At 44.2% G+C, this 23874-nt stretch overlaps 1 protein-coding gene across 1 annotated transcript in view; it reads left to right on the top strand.

Annotated features, from left to right (window-relative positions):
• Positions 1 to 23874, top strand: part of ralgapa2 (Ral GTPase activating protein catalytic subunit alpha 2) — a 400978-nt gene that overhangs the window by 65871 nt on the left and 311233 nt on the right. Inside the window, exons 12-13 of the mRNA XM_085977825.1 lie at positions 3879 to 4062; positions 5818 to 6616. Coding sequence (XP_085833951.1) covers positions 3879 to 4062; positions 5818 to 6616 — 983 coding nt within the window. The remainder of the gene's footprint in view (positions 1 to 3878; positions 4063 to 5817; positions 6617 to 23874) is intronic.

The raw sequence follows: 23874 nt of genomic DNA, 5'->3' as shown, positions 1-23874 counted from the left end.
CGTCCGGAGGAATTTCTCTAGATTAACGTCGTGGTCCTGCTGGTCGTGGCCGCAGATGGTGACGTTGTCCAGATATGGGAAAGTGGCCTGGAGCGCGTTCTGGTCAACCATCCGGTCCATCTCCCGTTGGAAGACAGAAACTCCGTTGGTGACGCCGAAGGGAACTCTGAGAAAGTGATAGAGCCGACCGTCGGCTTCAAAAGCTGTGTACTGGCGGTCCTCAGCCCTGATGGGGAGCTGGTGATATGCCGACTTCAGATCAATCGTCGAGAACACCTTGTATTGTGCTATCTGATTGACCATGTCAGATATGCGGGGGAGTGGGTATGCATCCAACTGGGTGTAGCGATTGATCGTCTGGCTGTAGTCAATAACTAGGCGCTGTTTTCCGCCAGTCTTCACCACCACCACTTGTGCTCGCCATGGGCTATTGCTGCTCTCGATAATCCCTTCCTTCAGGAGTCTCGCTACCTCTAATGAAACCCCTATCCCCGGCACTGTAACGCCTACTTTTGGTAGCGATGGGCTTACAGTCGCGGGTGAGGTTAGCGAACAAGGAGGGGGGGGAGACTTTAAGGGTGGAGAGGCTGCAAATGGCACGCGGCGGGCGATTTAAAAACTGCTGGCTGCAGACCGTGAGAGGGGGGAGGGGTCCACCGTACGCTAAAGTGACACTCTTAAGGTGGCACTGAAAATCCAACCCCAGTAGGACGGCAGCGCAGAGATCGGGCAGGACCAGAAGTTTAAAATTTTTGTATTCAGTACCCCGCACTGAAAGAGTCACCATACAGTAGCCACCGACTTCTGCTGACTGGGCTTTGGAAGCCATAGAGATGCGATGACGCGTCGGCAGGACCGGGAGAGAGTAACTGCGCACCGTGTCGGGGTGTATAAAACTCTCCGTGCTCCCGCTGTCAAAAAGGCAGGTAGTGGCGCGGCCATTTACCGTAATGTCCATCATGGACCTGGACAGTTGATGCGGGAGAGATTGATCCAGCGTCACGGAAGCCAGCGTATGTTCAAGCGCGTCGATGCGGTCGTCCGATGAGGCGGTGGTGGAGTCCGGGTCCCCCGTAACCAAAGTCGGAGGCGTCCAAGATGGCGGACAAAATGGCGGCGCCCACGGTCCCAATCCCCACGCGGCTGGGGGAGCCCAAGATGGCTGCGTCCACGGTTCGCACGCGGCGCTGCTGGCGTTAGCGGTCTTCCCTTTGCAGGCGCTAACGTAGTGACCTTTATTCCCGCAGCCGGAGCAGGTAGCATTCTTCGCGGGGCAGCGTGCTCTAGGGTGTTTAGCTTGGCCACAAAAATAGCATTTTTGTGCCTTGGACATCGCTGCAGCAGTCGGAGGTGGCGGTCCCATGGCCCAAGATTGCGGCGTCCACGGCGCGGGGCGATTAGGGGAGAAAGCGTCCATATTTCTGTGGGCCGCGTCGAGCGAGAGCGCGAGGGACACTGCCTTTGTCAGGTCTATTTCACCCTTCTCCAGCAGCCTCTGCCGGGAGTAGTCGGACCTTAGACCCGCAACGAAAGCGTCTCGTATCAGTCCCTCTGCATGTGCCGCGGCCGATACTTCCTTGCAGTCGCAGCCGCGTCCGAGTACCCGCAGTGCCCGTAGGAAGGCCTCCACCGATTCCCCGGGCTGCTGTCTGCGAGATCTTAAAAGGTGCCTGGCATAGACCGTGTTAACCGGGCGTGCATACTGCCCTTTCAGTAGGTCGATAGCCGCCGCGTAGGTCGTCGCATCTTGGATTAAAGTATAGACTTGGTGGCTCACCTTTGAGGCCAGGATTTTCAGTTTATTTTCATCAAGAGTCACGGTCGAGGCTTCCAGATACGCCTCAAAGCAACGCAGCCATTGTGCGAATTTAGTCGACGAACCCGCTTCTTGGGGGTCTAGGTCCAGGCATGTTGGTCTGAGGGCTCGCAGCAGCGCCTGCTGCTCAGCGTTTTGCGCCATCGGTTGATCAGCATCCGCAGCCAACATTTAACTTTGGTAATAAAATTGATGCACTATCAATTGCTACAAAAGACTGGAGATTGAGAAAGTAATAAACAGGCTTTTATTACCAAAGAACAGAGCATGCCTCTTGTGGTTGCCTGGTATCCAAAAGGGCCGGAGGCTGCCGAGCAGCGACCTTTATACCCAGCCATGAGGGTGGAGCCAGGGGCGGAGTCAGCTGAGGCATGCACAGACAAGTACAACAATATGCAAGAGTGAACAACAGTACTAACAGTGAACAACAGTACTAACAACAGTGGTGAACAACAATACTAACAACAGTGGTTTACCACAGTCAGTTTGTAAGTCCCAGTCTCAGGCCATTGCCCCGCATTCCCTCCCTCTACTGCATCCCAGCATAAGATCTGGTCTCCCATTCTCTGTCAGAATGAGAGAACACAAAAAATCAAGGTAGAGCCAAGACGGAGTAGGGAGCCCAGTGATAGGAGTGAGCAAATAGGAAGCCGGGGCTGGGAAAAGAGAATGAGAGGACTAGGAAACAGTGAACAGAGGGGCTAGGATCAAGCAAGTGGAGTCTGGTAGATGACAGCAAAGTGCAAACCTATGTTCCTACACCCATAAAGTGAAGGCTGAATACTTGTATCATTGCAAAAATTATAACAGTAATGCTTTCTGAATACTTTTTTTTATGTAACACAACCTTCAGGTCCCTAGTTGCATGTTATGAAATACTTTCTATTTAAAAAGCATTACTGCTGTTTTTCTTGCAAATCTAGTATTGGGGCTTTGCACACTTTGCAAATGCATCCTGGAACCAGCTTCTCCACTTCCTTTCACAGTGGCAACAAGTCTGGGACCAGTAGGTGTTGGGGAGGTGAAGCTGAGAGTGGAGAATAGCATAGATTTAGCAGTGCCTGGAATTACAGGAGGGACTGAGGTTTAGCAGGGCCTGGAGCGTGACTGGGCAGATGATTAACTAAGGGGGTTAACTCTCGTAGCGGTTGCATATCACAGACCTTCACTAAATCTACATGATATTTTTCATTTTCTCCAGTCATCTTTATGGCTGTGACATGTGAGGTTGCTGATTTTAGTGTTAATTTAGCAACAGTTTTGTATCCTCTTACACTGGACTGCCTAAACTCATAAGACCCCTACAGCTGAGGGAGAAGACTTTTATTCCATTAGCTTGATTGGATTCAGACCCAAGAACCAGTGATGAAAGGACAGCACCAAGGCCCCAATGGGTATTGATGTTTATACTTTCAAGCAAACTGGTTGCGAGAAAGTAATTTTTAGTAACGCGTCCACTCATGACCAACATGTTTTAAATTTTATTTTGTTTAAAATTGTTTCACTTTTTCCTATTTTTCTAACTTAGTTAAGATGGATCTAATATTTAGATTCCAAAGGAAAATCCACTAGAATTTTAAAATGCAAGTTTTGAACCTAATTTAATCAACAGATTTGAAACACTAGTATGGCCTGCCTTTTCCTAGTAATGAGTAGTAAATTAACACTATTAGTGAAGGCAAAATGGCAGCATGTACATTTTATATAGCATTCTGTCAGCTGCCACATTAAGAACTCATCTTATTTTTATTTAATTAAGGATGAGCTTTATATTGTTCGCATGCTTGTAAATGCAGCACCAGAGACTCGTAATTACTAGATCCAGTCTTGGCTATGATAAGTCACTGTACTTCAGCTTTGGTTTTAATTAGCTCCTGAAGGAGTAGAACAACATGAGATTGCCAGAAAAGAGAAATGGTGCTGCTTTTTCAGTGTGCTGTTTGCTAAACGAATTAATAGTAAGCAGCAGTGTCATGGACCTCATAAATTTTGCTCAATGAATCAGATCATATGGTAACTGTGTGGGATTCATTGTACCCATCTGTTGTCTTATGTTTTACAGGTATTGCACTCCTGTGTTTATGGCTCTCACCTCTTCACCCAACAAAGTCAATATCTGCTGACTCTTGCTGATGTCTCCTCTACAGAATATGATCCATTTTTGACATTGGGAAATGTGAAGAATTCTGAACCTGCTCATTCATATGTCTCTAAGGATTTTGGCAGCCTTCTTACTGTCACTGAAAGTAAGTCTTTCACATTTACAATGTTTCCTCCTCAACTGCACTTGTCAGTGCACTTTCAATAGAAATTGCTTCTTAGTAGCAGCTCGTGAGGATTAAGAGTCCTTTTATTCAAATTCACATAAACTCTCTTCCTGGGGTGTTAATACATTAATGCATTAACAATGGTTTGGCACCATCGCAGCGACAGACCTTGTTTTTTTTAACTTCAAGAAGTAGCCATGACAGTATGGCCTAGATCTTCCATTCAGCGTTAACCTATTTAAAATAAATGGGTTAACACTGATGTTAATGTAACACTGATCAGAAAATCTAGGCTCGAGTGCCTTTTTTTTGTTTTTGAGGGTGTTTTAAGTTATGTTTAAATGGTGCTACATTGTACAAACAATCATGGTACTGTAATTGACTTTATTGGTATATTGGATGTATTTATAAATGAATGAACTTAACTCTTATTTCTTATAAAATCTTCAGATATTTAGTTGGATTAAATATGGAATCTGACATCAGATTTTACAGTTCAGTATAAAAATATAAACTGACTTTGTAGCATATTCCTAGAATAATTATTAAAATAGGTATTTTATTGTTACCCACATATTTTGGTTTTGGTGGATAAGAGGCAGGAAAGGCATGATGAGTATCATAACTGGTACTGGGCAAATTTTGATTTGATTTTGGACAGTACGTTTACAATAAAAATCATAGATCCTAGTCGACAATTTATGTGATTTTTTTTCTGTACAGATTAAATATTGCAAACTCCATTGTTGCCCGTGGACTTATTCACTTATTCACATCAGCTAAGTTCATTTGGCTAAGCAGAATTTTGATTGCTAGCAGCTGCAGAGCTGCAGTTTAGTACAGGATTATTATTCACAGCTAGGAATGAGGAGAGAAAATAGATTGTGTGAATCATAGCTGCTAAACTTTCTTTTAAAAATGTATATGTAGCATGTTCTGTCTTACTTAACTGTAAAATGACTAATTAGATTGGTGCTCCCAGATCACAGCCTGAAGATCATATTTTTGTGCATTCCCCTGTTGGTTTTGGCTTATTCATCTCCTATATACCTATGTCTAAAAATGTACCGCACAAAGATGGAAACAATGAAATTAAGTTATTTTGCTAAATGGTGAAGAAATAGTTATTTTAGCTGCTGTACCTCACAACTGCCACTTCTGTAGTGGGCTACTTCCACTGAAGGGACATTCCCACTAGCAAGTTTCATAGTTCCGTGTAATCACACAAACTGGAATGCTAAGTGGAAAAATTTGGGGTTGTGCTTTCTGCCTGGACCCCCCTCAGATGTGGGAGTGGGGTAAGCGGGGACACACAGCAAGGCAAAGAAGGCCTGAAAGTGTAAGTGCTATCTTTCTCTTTCAGAATCCCCGTGGTTCTTCGAGTCTGGGTGTCTTCTGGCTGCTGCTTCATGACAGCATCCAGAAGATCCTGCGGCTGGTGGTCTGACTCGCAGCTGCTGGTCTGAGATTTGCAGCTACATCTGTATTCTCACACACATTTCTAGACACAAGGCCCTGCCAGGGGACAGGTCTACACTGTGGGTGTGACGGGACCATTCAAATGACCTGACCAAACAAATGCAGGTGTAGTCAGGTAGGACAGAGGCAGTGCATTTCAGGTGTGCTGCACCTGTCCAGTGCCCAGGCAAGGGAGAGGAGAAGAATATCAGGGCTAGTATATTTTCAAATGGCATTGAATGGTATGTGCAGTTTATATATACTCTCTTTTTACAGGTAAGAAGAAAAGAAGTTTGGAGTTGATCCCTCTTACAGCACGCATGGTAATGGCACACTTGATTAATCATTTAGGTCACTGTCCACTCAGTGGAGGCCCTGCCGTACTTCACAGCCTCATCAGTGAGAACCATGACAACCCCTATGTTGAATCATCAGACCTATCTGCTGAGGTCTTCAAAAGCCCAAATTTGCAACTTTTTGTACTTAATGACAGCACCCTAATTTCCTACCTTCAGATTCCCACAGAAGCAGTTATGCTAGAAAGGACCTCCAGTAGTGAGCCAAACCTTGCTGCCTCAGATGTGAGGGTAATTGTGCGCGATATCTCTGGGAAGTATTCTTGGGATGGTCGGATTCTATATGGCCCACTCAGCAATCGGATGACTTGTTCTAAAGACTGTAAGACATCTTCATCTTCAAATATTAGTTTCATTGTCGATTATCAATCTGACATACAGAAACCAGACTGCAGTTCTCTTCAAAAGGAACATGATGATCTTGATCAGTTGCTTGAAGATTTAGGTAACAGCAGTCCAGAATGTCTACCACATCCACAGCTGGAACTCAGTGAGCCAGCACCACTACCGGTTGGAATGAATCATGATCAAGAAAGAAATATCATAGATGCTATAACCAGACAGAACAATCAGGAGGAGGAATACATTCGTAGATGGAGCAGAAATCACTGTATGAGCGTGGCCAGTCAAAAAGAATCCATTCATCATGAACCTCAGGCGCAGTTTTATTACTGCAGACTGTTTCTTAATGACATGGGAATGAATTCTTGGGACCGAAGGTAAGCTATAAACCTATCTAAAAGGTAGCAAATTTAGTACGTCAGCAAGGGCAGTGGAAATATTTGGAGGCATTCAATGAAATTTACTGGTCAATTTTCCCACACCTGTGTCTATTTCAGCATACTGTGAAAATTGACCAAACTCTGTGTCAATATAAAAGCTAAAGGAGGCATTAAGATAAAAAACACGACCATTACAACTCGTGTCAGCCATGAATATATACTTCTATTGGTTCCATGTAACATTCAGATAGCTTGGAAACGGGCCTTTTATTCATCCTGTGGCAGGCATGTAACAGCTCTATGGGTTTTTGAGTTTTATCAATGAAGATGCTGAGAATCATCAGCGTGTGAATTGCAACTGGATAATAATGGTGGATAAGCAACTTTGCTGAAGCAAACAGTTAGTAAGGTTCAAAATATAATTGTGTTATGCTATTTGATAATACCTTTTAATTATTCTGCTCCCCTTTAAATGCAAGAGAGCCAAATCATTAAATGGGGAGCATGTGACAGAAGAACATTTTAAAGAGAATACGAAGGCAAAATAAAATTATAAGGGAAGCAACAGAGAGCAACAAAGTTTAAAGGGGAGTACCCAAGAGAAGTAAAATCGGAAGGGGGAGCAGCTACCAAGTTGGTGGGGAAATGAGGATGTTTTGTAGAGTCCTGATGAGATAATAGCTTAAAGCTCAGACCGCAAAGTTTTAAGGCCGGGATTTTCCTTACGTCGGCAGGTCCGTGGCGGGCAACGCGGTGACGGGTTGCAACCCCGCTGTTGTCTCCATCCCGGTCTCTGAATTGAATTTCCCTTGATTGGGCTTGCCCAGCGCATTTCCCGGCCAATTAGAGGAAGCGGGTCTGGTGACGTCATTCATGACACGCCATCAGCCAGTTTCCATAAAGGGACCATAGCCAAATTTATTTTGACATTTGTGCTGTCAGTGTTCTACAGCATTGAGGTGCTGCAAACACTGACAATAACTGTACAAAGGCACAGGACTGCACCCAAGCTCTCCCATGACTCCATTCATATGCTTATGGAGGGAGTCACAGCACAGAAATCACTTCCCATGGGTGGTAGAGACCTCCCCAGGAGATCAACACAGTCTGGTTGAACATTGCAGAGGAGGGCACAAGCAGAGATGTGGTCAGGAGGACCTGGGTACAGTGGTGCAAACCTTTCAATGATCTCATTAGATCACAAAACGTTAGTACAAAGCCATACTCAACCTCATCCTGCTGTGCCTCTCATCACACCCCCATCACTCTACCTTCCTTACCCTACTCCTGCACATCCTTACACCAACTTACCTTGGACCTCCACCCATCCCCCTCTATCTATATTCTCACAACCCCATCTCACTAGCCACCCCTCACACTTGCTCTCATCCTAGTGCAATCATACCAACTAACAACACACAAGGATAGGCACTTGGGTGTTTTATGCAATGTTCATGTAAAGTTTCTGTGAATGTGGTGTCAAATATTGAAACCTTTATTTTCAACACTTTGCGTTGTTGGACAGATCTGTGTGCACCTTTGGAAGTAGCTTAGTGAGTTGCAGTGAATGGTGAGACATAATGGTACCTCCCGCAATGGTGATGAGTGTGAAAGGAATGGCTTGGGCATTGTAGGGATGCTTTATGGTGTTGGTATGGGGTGGTGCCAACCTGGCGTATCATGTGCCAGCCAGGGTGTGCAGTGTCAAGTTTTTTTAAATTTGTTTATGGGATGTGGGCGTCGCTGGCAAGGCCAGCATTTATTGCCCATCCCTAATTGTCCTTGAGAAGGTGGTGGTGAGCTGCCTTCTTGAACCGCTGCAGTCCGTGTGGTGAAGGTATTCCCACAATGCTGTTCGGGAGGGAGCTCCAGGATTTTGACCCAGCGAAGATGAAGGATTGGCGATATACTTCTAAGTCAGGATGTTGTGTGACTTGGAGGTGGTGATGCTCCCATGCGCCTGCTGCCCTTGTCCTTCTAGGTGGATGAGGTCGCAGGTTTGGGAGGTGCTGCCGAAGAAGCCTTGGCGAGTTGCTGCAGTGCATCTTGTAGATGGTATACACTGCAGCCACGGTACGCCGGTGGTGGAGGGGGTGAATGTTTAAGGTGGTGGATGGGGTGCCAGTCAAGCTGACTGCTTTGTCCTGGATAGTGTCGAGCTTCTTGAGTGTTTTTGGAGCTGCACTCATCCAGGCAAGTGGAGAGTATTCCATCACACTCCTTACTTGTGCCTTGTAGATGGTGGAAAGGCTTTGGAGAGTCAGGAGGTGAGACACTCGCCACAGAATACCCAGCCTCTGACCCGCTTTTGTTGCCACAGTATTTATGTGGCTGGTCCAGTTAAGTTTCTGGTCTATGGTGACCCCCAGGATGTTGATGGTGGGGGATTCGGCGATGGTAATGCCATTGAATGTCGTGGGGAGTTGGTTAGACTTTCTTTTGTTGAAGATAGTCATTGTCTGGCACTTGTGTGGCGTGAATGTTACTTGCCACTTATCAGCCCAAGCCTGAATGTCATCCAGGTCTTGCTGCATGCGGGCGCGGACTGCTTCATTTTCTGAGGCGTTGCGATTGGAACTGAACACTGCGCAATCATCAGTGAACATCCCCATTTCTGACTTTATGTTGGAGGGAAGGTCATTGATGAAGCAGCTGAAGATGGTTGGGCCTAAGACACGACCCTGAGGAACTCCTGCAGCGATGTCCTGGGGCTGTGATGATTGACCTTCAACCACCACAACCATCTTCCTTTATGCTAGAAATGACTCCAGTTGGTGGAAAGTCTTTCCCCCAACTCCCATTGACTTCAGTTTTACTAGGGCTCCTTCATGCCACACTCGGTCAAATGCTGTCTTGATGTCAAGGGCAGTCACTCTCACCTCACCTCTAGAATTCAGCTCCTTCGTCCATGTTTGGACCAAGGCTGTAATGAGGTTGGGAGCCGAGTGGTCTTGGCGGAACCCAAACTGGGCATCAGTGAGCAGGTTATTGTTGAGTAAGTGCCGCTTGATAGCACTGTCGATGACACCTTCCATCACTTTGCTGATTGAGAGTAAACTGATGGGGCGATAATTGGCCGGATTGGATTTGTCCTGCTTTTTGTGGACTGGAAATACCTGGGCAGTTTTCCACATTGTCGGATAGATGCTAGTGTTGTAGCTTTACTGGAACAGTTTGGCTAATGGCGCGGCTAGTTCTGGAGCACAAGTCTTCAGCACAATAGCCAGGATGTTCTCGGAGCCCATAGCCTTTGCTGTATCCAGTGCGCTCAGCCGTTTCTTGATATCACGTGGAGTGAATCGAATTGGCTGAAGAATGACTTCTGTGATGGTGGGAACCTCGGGAGTAGGCCAATATGGGTCATCCACTTGGCACTTCTGCCTGAAGATGGTTGCAAACGCTTCAGCACCCACGTACTAGGCTCCACCATGATTGAGGATGGGGATATTCATGGAGCCTCCTCCTCCCGTTAGTTGTTTAATGGTCCACCACCATTCACGACTGGATGTGGCAGGACTGCAGAGCTTTGATCTGATCCGTTGATTGTGGGATCGCTTAGCCTTGTCTATAGCATGCTGCTTCCACTTTTTAGCATGCATGTAGTCCTGTGTTGCAGCTTCCCCAGGTTGGCACCTTATTTTTAGGTATGCCTGGTGCTGCTCCTGGCATGCTCTTCTACACTCCTTATTGGACCAGGGTTGGTCCCCTGGCTTGATGGTAATGGTAGAGTGAGGGATATGCCGGGCCATGAGGTTACAGATTGTGGTGGAATACAATTCTGCTGCTGCTGATGGCCCACAGCACCTCATAGATGCCCAGTTTTGAGCTGCTAAATCTGTTCTGAATCTATTCCATTTAGCACGGTGGTAGTGCCACACAACACGATGGAGGGTGTCCTCCGTGTGAAGATGGGACTTCGTCTCCACAATGACTGTGCGGTGGTCACTGCTACCAAAACTGACATGGACAGATGCATCTACGACAGGTAGATCGATGAGGACGAGGTCAAGTAGGTTTATCCCTCGTGTTGGTTCTCTCACTACCTGTCGCAGGCCCAGACTGGCAGCTATGTCCTTCAGGACTCGGCCAGCTCGGTCAGTAGTGGTGCTACCGAGCCACTCTTGGTGATGGACATTTAAGTCCCTCTCACAGAGTGCATTCTGTGCCCTTACTACTCTGTGCTTCTTCCAAGTGGTGTTCAGCATGGAGGAGTACTGATTCATCAGCTGAGGAAGGATGGTAGGTGGTAATCAGCAGGAGGTTTCCTTGCCCTTGACCTGAAGCCATGAGACTTCACGGGGTCCAGAATCAATGTTGAGGACTCCCAGGGCCACTCCTTCCCGACTGTATACCACTGTGCTGCCACCCCTGGTGGGTCTGTCCTGCCAGTGGGACAGGCCATATGGCGATGGAGAAGTTTGGGACATTGACTGAAAGATATGATTCTGTGAGTATGATTATGTCAGGCTGTCACTTGACTAGCTCTCCCAATTTTGGCACAAGTCCCCAGCTGTTGGTGAGGAGGACTTTGCAGGGTCAACTGGGCTGGGTGTGCCGTTGCTTTGTATGTAGCCAGTGCCAAGGTCGATGCCAGGTGGTCTGTCCCGTTTCATTCTTATTATTGTGTTTCGTAGTGGTTTGTTACAACTGAGTGACTTGCTAGGCCATTTCAGAGGGCAGTTAAGAGCCAACCACATTGCTGTGGGTCTGGCGTCACATATAGACTGTCAGCTCAGCGTTGACAGACCCGACATCGGGAAAGGCGGGTTGACTGCGGGTTCCCGACTCACTGTCAAAAATATCAAATTTCCCACCCGTCCCGCCTGCTGATTCTTTTTCCCGCCCCCCCCCCCCCCCCCCCCCCGGAAATTCCGCCTCATTTTCTCCATTTAAAAGGTGGTTTTACTATCTGCTTTAAAAATGGAAACAACTTTCTAAACTTTTTTAATCAACTATACGATGAGGTTTATTAGTAGAATAGAGGCCATATGGAGTGTTTTCTTAGGTAAAAGAAAGCCAGGTATAATAGATGGGAAAACGAGATGCAAAAAGCTTTCTGTTGATCAAAAAATTGAAGGAAAAGATTGTTACCTTAGAAAAAGGGTAAATGGATAAGTACCAGAAGTGAATTCACCACAGGTATGTGAAGTGTTTGGATAAGCACTGGACCTTGATAGCAAGTCATCAGGGACTGGGCATGGGGATGGGTCAAGAAAAGGTGATAAGTACTAAAGAAAACAGGGATGTTGAATGGAGTAAAATAGGACATTGTAACAGGAATGGTAAGAAAGTCTGTGGAGCTACTCCAGAAATTAAAATTCTAAAAAGATACCTAGCTTTGTCCCATAATACTGAAGGGAAACCAGGTCATAGAGGGAGAAGTAGTGAGACAGCCAGAGAGGGCACAGGGAGATTGTAGTCATTGGGTACTCTTTGTTCAGGAAGTTGGATAATCATTTGTGTGTAAGGACAGCACCTCTTGGATGTTGAGTTGGTTATCTGGAGCTAAATGAATTCATACAGAGGAAAGGTTACAGGCCATATTGAATGGGACAGGAAGAAACCCAGTGATGGTAGTACTTCTATGGATAACGAAGTGGAGAAATCATATAGGTGCCTTAAAAATTACCCTCACCCTTCAAAACCCAAGTTAATTAAATTCAAGTTTATGAAACCTACCCTCATAGTGTAACCCTTTAAATAATTTAAGCTGATAAGTGTGTACATACTTGAGATTTTTCATATAAATAACTAGCTAGTTTGATTAATTCATTCCATCCTTTACGATCTCTATTCATTATTTATTTAATGTCTCCCCTTGTCTCTATATTGTTTCATCAGTCTATGCCCCCTTCCTACTCCATTGTTTATTTAATTTCGCCTTCCAACTCTTTTATTCCATACTCCCCTTTTCCATCTCTACTGTTCATTTATTTCATTTTTCCCTCTTTAAAAAAAGTAGTTATTAATATTATAAATATGCTACATCCCACCTTAAATCTCTTCCAGGAACAGAAGTAGGCCATTCAGCCCCTTGAGCCTGTTCTGCTATTCAGTTAGATCATGCTGGATGTATCTTGACTTCGTCTACCCGCTTTGGTTCCGTAATCCTTAATACCCTTGCCTAACAAATCTATCAATCTCCGTTTTGAAATTTTCAATTGACCCTCAGCCTCAACAGCTTTTTGGGGAAAGAGTTCCAGATTTCCACCACCCTTTGTGTGAAGAAGTGCTTCCTGACATCACCCCAGAAAGGCCCAGCTCTAATTTTAAGGTTATGCCCCCTTGTTCTGGACTCCCCACCAGAGGAAATAGTTTCTCTCTATCCACCCTATCAACATGCTTAATCATCTTAAACACCTCAATCAGATCACCCCTTAATCTTCTAATACTGAAGGGAATACAAGCCTAGTCTATGCAACCTGTGCTCATAATTTAACCCTTTTAATCCAGGTAGCATACTGGTGAATCTGCACTGCACCCCATCCAAGGCCAATATAACCTTCCTGAGGTATGTGCCCAGAACTGAATACAGTACTCTAAATGGGGTCTAATCAAAGTTTTATAAAAACTGTAACACTTTTGCCCCTTTGTATTCCAGCATTCTTGAGATCAAGACCAATATTCCATTACCATTTTAAAATTATTTTTGTACCTGCCCACTAGCTTTTAGAGACTTCTGTACTTGGACCTTTAAATCTCCCTGCTTCTCCACAGTCTCTAGCTCCTCACCATTTAGAAAATATTCCGATCTATCTTTCTTGGGTCCAAAGTGGATGACCTCACACTTCCAAACATTGAACTCCATCTGTTGCTGTTTTGCCTGCTCATTTAATTTATCAATATCCTTTGCAAATTTCTGGTCCCATCTACACTTTTTACTGTGCCACCGAACTTGGTATCATCAGCAAACTTGGATATACGGCTCTGTATTCCTTCATCTAAGTCATTTATAAATATACTGAAAAGCTGAGACGCCAGTACAGATTCCTGGGGGACACCACTAGTCAAATCCTGCCAATTTGGGTACATAATCATTGTCCCCCACTCTGTCTCCTCCCTCCTAAACAATTCCTTACCCATGTCAATAGATTGCCTCCAATTCCATGTGTTCTCTTTCTTTGTTAATGGTCTGTTATGTGGAACCTTATCGAATGTCTTCTGAAAGTCCATATAAATAACATCCATAGACACTCCCTTATCTACCACGTTAGTTACATTTTCAAAAAATTCAACTAGGTTCATTAGACACGTGGAGAGCAAACAGTCAGAGGTCATGGTTCACATTGGTACCAATGACATAGGTAGAAAGAGGGATGAGGTCTTGCAACAAGAATTTAGGGAGCTAGGTAGCAGATTAAAAAGCAGGACCTCAAAGGTTGTAATCTCTGGATTACTCCCGGTGCCACGTGCTAGTGAGTACAGGAATAGGAGGATAGAGCAGATGAATGCGTGGCTGAAGAGTTGGTGCAGGAGGGAGGGCTTTAGTTTCCTGGATCACTGGATCTGCTTCTGGGGAAGGTGGGACCTGTACAAGTTGGATGGGTTGCACCTGAACCGGAACGGGACCAACCTCCTTGCGGGGAGGTTTGCTAGTCCTGTTGGTGGCGGGGGGGTGGTTTAAACTAACTTGGCAGGGGGGTGGGATACGGAGTGGAGCTATAGTAGGGGGTGATGCACAGCCAAATATAGAGGAAAAAACAAGTCAGTCTGGAAGGCAGAGCAAATATGTAACGGCACAAGGGAGTATGGCAAGGCTGGATGGCATTTACTTTAATACAAGGAGTCTTGCGAGTAAGGCAGATGAATTGAAGGTGTTGATGAATACTTGGGGAGTATGATATTGTTGCTATCACAGAGACATGGTTGAGGGAGGGGCAGGACTGGCAGCTCAATATTCCGGGGGTATAGAATCTTCAGGCGAGATGGAGGGGGGTGTAAAAGAGGAGGGGGTGTCGCAGTATTAATCAAGGAGTCAATTACTGCTGTAAGGAGGGATGATATCTTAGCAGGTTCCTCTAATGAGGCCATATGGGTACAACTTAAAAACAAAAAGGGTGCAAGCACTTTTCTGGGAGTGTACTATAGGCCCCCAAACAGTCAGGGGAAGATAGAAGAACAGATATGTAGGCAAATCTCAGAGAAGTGTAGAAATAATAGGGTGATAATAGTAGGGGATTTCAACTTCCCCAATATTAACTGGGATAGTCAGAGTGTGAAAGGCTTAGGGGGTGCGAAATTCTTAAAGTGCATCCAGGAGAGCTTTTTGAGCCAGCATGTAGAAAGTCCTACAAGAGAGGGCGCGGTACTGGACCTAATTCTAGGGAATGTAGCCGGGCAAGTGGTAGAAGTGTCAGTAGGAGAGCATTTTGGTGACAGTGACCATAATTCGGTGAGATTTAAGGTAGTCGTGGAAAAGGACAAAGATGGACCGGAAATAAAGGTTCTAAATTGGGGGAAGGCCGATTTTAATATGACAAGGCAGGATCTGGCCAAAGTGGACTGGGATCAGCTACTTGTCGGAAAATCCACATCAGAGCAGTGGGAATTATTCAGAAAGGAAATAGAGTGAGTACAGCGCCAACATGTTTCCGTAAAGGTCAAGGGTGGGACCAACAAGTCCAGGGAACCCTGGATGTCAAGGGATATACAAGAATGGATTAGGAAAAAAAGGGAGGCTTTTGGCAGATACAAAGGACTAAAAACAGTGGAAGCCCTAGAGGAGTATAGAAAGTGCAGGGGGGGGTACTTAAAAAAGAAATTAGGAAAGTGAAGTGAAAAACACTGGCGGGCAACATAAAGGAAAATCCCAAGGTGTTTTATATAAGTATATTAAGGGCAAGAGGATAACCAGGAAAAGAGTAGGGCCCATTAGGGACCAAAGTGGCAATCTGTGTAGAGCCGGAAGATGTAGGTGAGGTTTTAAATGAATATTTTGCATCTGTGTTCACTATGGAGAAGGACGATGTAGGCATAGAAATCAGGCAGGGTGATTGTGATATACTTGAACAAATTAGTGTTGAGAGGGAGGAGGTACTAGCGGTTTTAGCGGGCTTAAAAGTGAATAAATCCCCAGGCCCAGACGAGAGATATCCCAGGCTGCTGTGTGAGGCAAGGGAGGAGATTGCAGGGGCTCTGACACCAATTTTCAGAACCTCCCTGGCCACAGGGGAGGTGCCAGAGGACTGGAGGACAGCTAATGTAGTACCATTGTTCAAGAAGGGTAGTAGGGATAAACGAGGGAATACAGGCCAGTGAGCCTAACATCAGTGGTAGGGAAATTATTGGAAAAAATTCTGAGGGACAGAATTAGTCTCCACTTGGAGAGGCAAGGATTAATCAAGGATAGTCAGCATGGCTTTGTCAGGGGGAGATCATGTCTAACCAATTTGACTGAATTTTTCGAGGGGGTGTCTAGGTGCGTGGATGAGGGTAGTACAGTTGATGTAGTCTACATGGACTTCAGTAAGGCTTTTGACAAAGTCCCACATGGGAGACTGGTCAAGAAGGTAAGAGCCCATGAGATCCAGGGCAATTTGGTACATTGGATCCATAATTCGCTTAGTGGCAGGAGGCAGAGGGTGATGGTCGAAGGTTGTTTTTGTGACTGGAAGCCTGTGTCCAGTGGTGTACCACAGGGATCGGTGCTGGGTCCTTTGCTGTTTGTAGTGTACATTAATGATTTAGATATGAATGTAGGAGATATGATCAGTAAGTTTGCAGATGACACGAAAATTGGTGGCGTGGTAAATAGCGAGGAGGGAAGCCTCAGGCTACAGGAGGATATACACGGGTTGGTTAGATGGGCAAAACAGTGGCAAATGGAATTTAACCCTGGAAAGTATGAGGTGATGCATTTTGGGAGGACTAACAAGGCAAGGAAATACACAATAAATGGTAGGACCCTAGGAAGGACAGAGGATCAGAGGGACCTTGGTGTGCATGTACATAGATCCCTGAAGGCAGCAGGACAGGTAGATAAGGTGGTTAAGAAGGCATATGGGATACTTGCCTTCATCAGCCGAGGCATAGAATATAAGAGCAGGGAGGTTATGATGGAGCTGTACAAAACGCTAGTTGGGCCACAGCTGGAATACTGTGTGTAGTTCTGGTCGCCACACTATAGGAAGGATGTGATTGCTTTGGAGAGGGTGCAGAGGAGATTCACCAGGATGTTACCTGGGCTGGAGCGCTTTAGCTATGAAGAGAGACTGGACAGGCTGGGGTTGTTTTCCTTAGAGCAGAGAAGGCTGAGGGGGGACCTGATTGAGGTGTACAAAATTATGAGGGGCACAGATAGGGTAGATAGAAAGGAACGTTTCCCCTTAGTAGAGGGGTCAATAACCAGGGGGCATAGTTCCAAGGTAAGGGGCAGGAGGTTTAGAGGGGATTTGAGGGAAAACTTTTTCACCCAGAGGGTGGTTGGAATCTGGAACTCACTGCCTGAAAGGGTGGTAGAGGCAGGAACCCTCACAACATTCAAGAAGCATTTAGATGAGCACTTGAAACGCCATAGCATACAAGGCTACAGACCAAGTGCTGGAAAATGGGATTAGAATCGACAGGGCTTGATGGCCGGCGCGGACACGATGGGCCGAAGGGCCTCTTTCTGTGCTGTATAACTCTATGACTATGACTTGCCGATGATAAATCCATGCTGGCTCTCTCTTTGTCCAAGTGTTCAGTCACTCTGTCCTTAATAACAGATTCAGTAACTTCCCCACAACAGATGTTCGACTAAGAGGCCTATGATGTCCTAGTTTATCTCTCCTGCCCTTCTTAAACAATGGCATGACATTGACAATTTTCCAATCCAAAGGGACAATCCCTGAATTAGAAGAGTTTTGAAGATCCTATTTAGAGCATCTGCAATTTCCTCACCTATTTCTTTTAATACCCTGGACTGGAAACCATCTGGTCCTGGTGACTTGTCTATCTTTAGTCTCATTATTTTTTCCATTACCATTTCTTTACTTGCATTAAATTTAATAAGTTCCTCCCTTTGATTTATTTTACTTTTTTCATATCTCTGGTACTTTATCCTCATCCTTTACTGTGAAGACCGATTTTCAATTACGATATCACCTGCATCTGACTTTAAGGGAGCCACTTTACTCTTAGCCACCCTATTTATCTTAATATACTTGTAAAATCCTTTCGTGTTGTACTTGATATTCCTCAAGTTTTTTCTTGATTTCCCTTTTTGCAGCTCTTTCTACTTTTTTGTATCCCTTTGCCGTTCTTTAAATCTCTTCCAGTCCATGGGATCTCTACTGTTCTTTGCATTCGTAAAAGCCATTTCTTTTAGTTTTATATTATTTCTCACTTCTCTTGTTGAGCAAGGTTGTTTAATTACACAAGTAGAGCTCTTGCCCTTTAGGGGTACGTAGAGATCTTGTATTCTACCAAATAATTCTTTGAACACCTCCATCTGTAGTTTTATCCATTAATAGTTCTTCCCAGTCAATTTCTGCCTCATCCCTCCGAAGTCTGCCGTACCTAATTTTAAAACCTTAGTTCCTTACTCAGCCTCTCCCTCTCCAACCTAATATCAAATTCAATCCTGTTATGGTCACTCTTAGCTAGGTGTTCCCTTACTGTTAGATTGTTGACTAATTCAGGCTCATTACTCATCACTAAATCTAATATGGCCTGTTCTCTTAGAAACATAGAAAATAGGAGCAGGAGCCTGCTCCGCCATTCAATGAGATCATGGCTGATCATCCAAATTCAGTACCCTGTCCCTGCCTTCTCTCCATATCCCTTGATCCCTTTAGCCTTAAGAAATATATCCAACTCCTTCTTGAATATATTTAATGAACTGGCCTCCACCGCCCTCTGTGGCAGAGAATTCCACAGGTTAACCACTCTCTGGGTGAAGAAATTCCTCCTCATCTTATCCTTAGACTATGACCCCTGGTTCTGGACTCCCCGGCCATCAGAAACATCCTTCCTGCATCTAGTCTGTCCAGGCCTGACAGAATTTTATAGGTTTCGATGAGATCCCCTCTCAATCTTCTAAACTCCAGTGAGTATAAGCCCAATCGACACAATCTCTCCTCATACGTCATTCCTGCCATCCCAGGTATCAGCCTGGTGAATCTTCGCTGCACTCCTTCCATGGCAAGAACATCCTTCCTCAGGTAAGGTGACCAAAACTGCACACAATACTCGAGGTGTGGTCTCACCAAGGCCCTGTACAACTGCAGCAAGACATCCTTGTTCCTGTACTCGAACCCTCTTGCTACGAAGGCCAACATACCATTTGCCTTCTTAACCGCCTGCTGCACCTGCATGCTTACCTTCAGCGACTGGTGCACAAGGACACCCAGGTCTCTTTGCACTTCCCCTTCTCCCAATCTATTGCCATTCAAATAATAATCTGCCTTCCTGTTTTTGCCACCAAAGTGGATAACCTCACATTTATCCACATTATAGTGCATTTGCCATGTTTCTGCCCAATCACCCAACCTGTCCAAATCGTACTGGAGTTTCACGACATCCTCCTCACAGCATACCCTCCCACCCAGCTTTGTGCCGTCTGCAAATTTGGAGATATTACATCCAATTCCCTCGTCCAGATCATTAATATATATTGTGAACAGCTGGGGTCCTAGGACCGATCCTTGCGGTACCCCACTAGTCACTGCCTGCCACTCGGAAAACGACCCGTTTATTCCAATTCTTTGCTTTCTGTCCGCCAACCAGTTCTCTATCCAAGTCAATACCTTGCCCCCAATCCCATGTGCCTTAATTTTGCACGCTAATCTCTTATGTGGGACCTTATCGAAAGCCTTCTGAAAGTCCAAATACACCACATCCACTGGTTCTCCCTTATCTATTTTACCAGTTACATCCTCAAAAAAATTCCAGTAGATTAGTCAAGCATGATTTACCTTTTGTAAATCCATGTTGACTTTGTCCGATCCTGTCACTGTTTTTCCAAGTGCTCTGCTATTACATCTTTTATAATAGACTCTAGCATTTTCCCCACTACTGATGTCAAGCTTACCGGTCTATAATTCCCCGCTTTTTCTCTACCACCTTTTTTGAATAGTGGGGTAACATTAGCTACCCTCCAATCCATGGGTACTGTTCCAGAGTCTATCGAGTTCTGGAAGATGACCAGCAATGCATCTACTATTTCTAGGGCCACTTCCTTAAGTACCCTGGGATGTAGATTATCAGGCCCTGGGGATTTATCGGCCTACAGTCCCATCAATTTTCCTAACACCATTTCCCTGCAAATACTGATTTCTTTCAGTTCCACCCTTTCATCAGACCCTATGTTCCCCGGCATCTCGGGGAGGTTATTTGTGTCCTCCTTTGTGAAGACAGAACCAAAGTATGTATTTAGTTGGTCTTCCATTTCTTTGTTTCCCATTATAAATTCCCCTGATTCTGACTGCAAGGGACCTACGCTTAACTTCACCAATCTTTTTCTCTTCACATATCTATAAAAGCTTTTACAGTCAGTTTTTATGTTCCTTGCTAGCTTACTCTCATATTCTATTTTCCCTTTCTTAATTAATCCCTTTGTCCTCCTTTGTTGAATCCTAAACTGCTCCCAATCCTCAGGATTATTGCTTTTTCTGGCCTATTTATATGTCCTCTCCTTGGATCTTATGCTATCCCTAATTTCCCTTGTTAGCCACGGTTGAGTCACCATTTTTGTTTTACTTTTATGCCAAACTGGGATGAACAAATTCTGTAGCTCATCCTTTGAATGTTTGCCATTGCCTATCCACCGTCAACCCTTTGAGTGCCATTCCCCAATCAATCCTACCCAACTCGCTCCTCAGACCATCGTAGTTTCCTTTATTTAAATTGAGGACCCTAGTCTCGGAGTCAACTACTTCATTCTCCATCTTAATGAAGAATTCGATCATATTATGATCGCTCCGACCCAAGGGGCCTCGTACAACAAGATTGCTAATTAATCCTTTCTCGTTACATAATACCCAGCCTAAGATGGCCTGATCTCTGGTTGGTTCCTCAACATATTGGTCCAGGAAACCATCCCGTAAACACTCTAGGAATTCCTCTTCCACAGTATTGTTACTAATTTGGTTGGCCCAATCTATATGTAGATTAAAGTCACCCATGATGACTGCTGTGCCCTTATTGCACGCTTCTTTAATTTCCCTTTTAATGCCATCCCCAACCTCCGCCTTACTGTTTGGAGGTCTATATACCACTCCCACTAATGTTTTTTTCCCCTTAGTATTTCTCAATTCTACCCATACAGATTCCACATCATCAGAGCTAATATCCTTCATTATAATTGTATTAATCCCTTCTTTAACCAGTAATGCTACCCCACCTCCCTTTCCTTTTTGCCTATCTTTCCTGAATATCGAATACCCCGGATGTTGAGTTCCCAGTCTTGGCCATCCTTGAGCCACGTTTCTGTAATCCCAACCAAATCATATTCGTTTACCTCTATTTGCGCAGCCAATTCGTCCACCTTATTACATGTTAGTTCACAAACATATTGTTCCAGAAAACTGTCTTGAATAATCTCGAGAAATTCGCTGCCTTTAGGACTTGAGCTGTTTTGCATCTTCCAGTCTGTGTTAAAGCTAAAGTCTCCCATTTTAAGCATTCTGGTTTTGCTATAGGCTTCTCTTGATCTCCATGTTTATGCATCCCATTACTTTATTACTATGGTGATGAGGAGGTCTGTAGACATCACTGCTATCAGGAAGTCTGTAGACCTTTGCACCTTTCTTTCCACCCCTAAACTTCACATCCTTTCCTTAACCACCAACTCTACCCTCGACTTGCCATGAGCAATGCCCTGGTATGTAAAGTATTTCTAACATACAAAATATCTTTTTCGTACTATATTAAGAGTTGGAAAAACTGCACTATTTGTTTAATGTATCAAGAAACTTATTTTGCTTAGTGCCAGTGAGCGCCAACATGATTTTGCAGCAACCATGTTGGGAAGAGATTACTAATGCTTGCACTGCGCTGTAGTTTGAAGACGACATGGCGCAAAAGGAAGAACATTTGTGACTTTTATTATGTATTGAAGTCTGTGCAAAAAAAAAAAAAGCACACCTGCCATAACCAGAATGAATTTTGGAACTGCATCAGTTTAAAAAGAATAGATGTCAAGGCAGTCTGCTAGAAACCTGTCTCAAGTTATTCATCAACTTTTGAGGACCATGAGAGCTGTGAGGCAAGCAATTCGGACCCCCTATTGAGATAGACATCACAGCTAGTCACGCTTTGAAGACATGGAACAATAACAAATGAAATAGTCTTTAGCTCTTACATCCATGACTCTTCTCATCCTTTCTGTCACTTTGATCATTTCAGCCTGAACCTGTTCTCACCTTGAATCATAGAATTGTACAACACAGATCGAAGCCATCCTGCTCATCGTGCCTGTGATGACTCTCTGAATGAGCTGTCCACTTAGTCCCATTCCCCATTGCCTTTTATTTTTTTATTTTTCAAATGTTTATCCACTTCCCTTTTAACAGCTACTATGGATTCTGCTTCCACCACTGTTTCTGGCAGAGTTTTACATGTCCAAACAACCCTGTGTGTAAAATAAAGTTCTCCAGTTTCTCCCTTAATTTTTTTTTTCGTGCTGATTTTAAATTTGTGCCCTCTGGTTACTGACTCACTGACCAATGAAAATAATTCTTCCCTATTTACCTTTGTAACATGTCTGTCAGATCTCCTTTGTTGTTTGAATGAAAAGAGTCCCACTTTCCTCATAAACAAAGCCCATCGTCTGTGGTATCATCTTATGAATTTCTTCTGCGCCATCCCCATGGCATTGGCATCCTATCTAAAGTAAGGCACCAGACACCGTATTTTGACTGCAACTTAACCAACGATGTGTATAGGGTTAGCATTGCCTCTTTGCTTTTGTACTCTATATCCCTTTTTATAAAACCTAGGATCTTAAATGCGCTTTTGTTTTTTTACAACTTCATCAGCTTTTCCTCAAATTTGCAAAGATGTGTGCATCTGAACACCCCCCTAAGTACTCTGCTCCTCCTCTCATTTTAAAGTTTCATAATTTCTTCTTCATCCCTTCACATTTCTCTTAAATTTCATTTGACATTGGTTTCCGGGTCTCCTACACAGTCCACATCCTCCTAAAGTTGCTTGCGGTCCATTTCACAGTTAACCATACTTCTTATTTTTGTGTTGCCTGAAAATTTTTCTTTCTCTTATTTCACATATTAACTATTGTTCTCTGGTTTCTCTTCAGAGACCAACTTTCTGTCAATGTTGCCATGTTCTTTTTTATACCGCATGCCTTCATTTTATCAACCAGCCTGCTGTGCACAGAGTCGTATTTCGACAGAATAAGCCATCCCGTGACCCATGTGATACTCACAGCTTGCCACTTTTGACCATGTTATTGGCGTGAAGGCTCCGAAATGCTGCTGACTTGCAGCTGAAATTTTCCCACCTAACATTTGCCCAATGTTTCAGCTTTTCCCAGTATTCGATGTGGTTCAGCCTTCCCAAGGGTTCATGAGAGTGGCTCTTGATCAGAAGTTACTGAGTACCACTGTTGTGCTGTTACAATTTGAGTTTTTCCCCAACTATTCTATATGTGTTATTGCTAATTGGTAGTTTCTATAAGTAGCCATTACGATCTGAAATCTGTGCCTTTATTCTCCATGTACAACTTAGCATGTCAAAGTTTAATCATTAAACCCTAATCGTAATATATTGCTCACTGGAGAATATGTGGGATGCCCATCATGTTCTCCTGTTACCTGAGAAGGAAGAAAATAACATATCGCCAGAACAATGCATACAGTTTTAGTACAGGTCTGATATATAAGCACAAAGAGCCACAGGAAGACACCAAACAGTACAAAACTCTACTTTTGTCACACTCCTGTTAATAGTGGTTATTTTTTACTCAAAATAAACAGAAAAATACATACATTTCCATAGAGCTTGCTGCAAAAATGCACCAGGATTTATATTTGTTCTGTGATGCTATAACGGGGGGGGGGAAAAGTATTGGGACAAGGGCAATTTGGCTCTAAATGCATCAATTACATAAATAGGAATTAAACTGCTTGACTGGTCTGATGGACCATTTTTGTGAAGACAATAGGATATACTAATAAACACATGCTGTCTTTTATTTATTTAACTCTTATTCCTGGAGAAGATGAATATCTATAATCCTGGTGTGTATTTTTAATTCTTATGAAAGGAAAAGAACTAGAACAAAATCCAGACTTCTAAAATTAGGTTTACCCACA

This window comes from Somniosus microcephalus, chromosome 3, assembly GCF_052327205.1.
Source record: "Somniosus microcephalus isolate GS21.2 chromosome 3, FLI_Smic_1.0, whole genome shotgun sequence".
Lineage (NCBI taxonomy): Eukaryota > Metazoa > Chordata > Chondrichthyes > Squaliformes > Somniosidae > Somniosus > Somniosus microcephalus.
The sequence above is the reverse complement of the archived record's forward strand: the minus strand, read 5'-3'. Positions and strand labels throughout refer to the sequence as shown.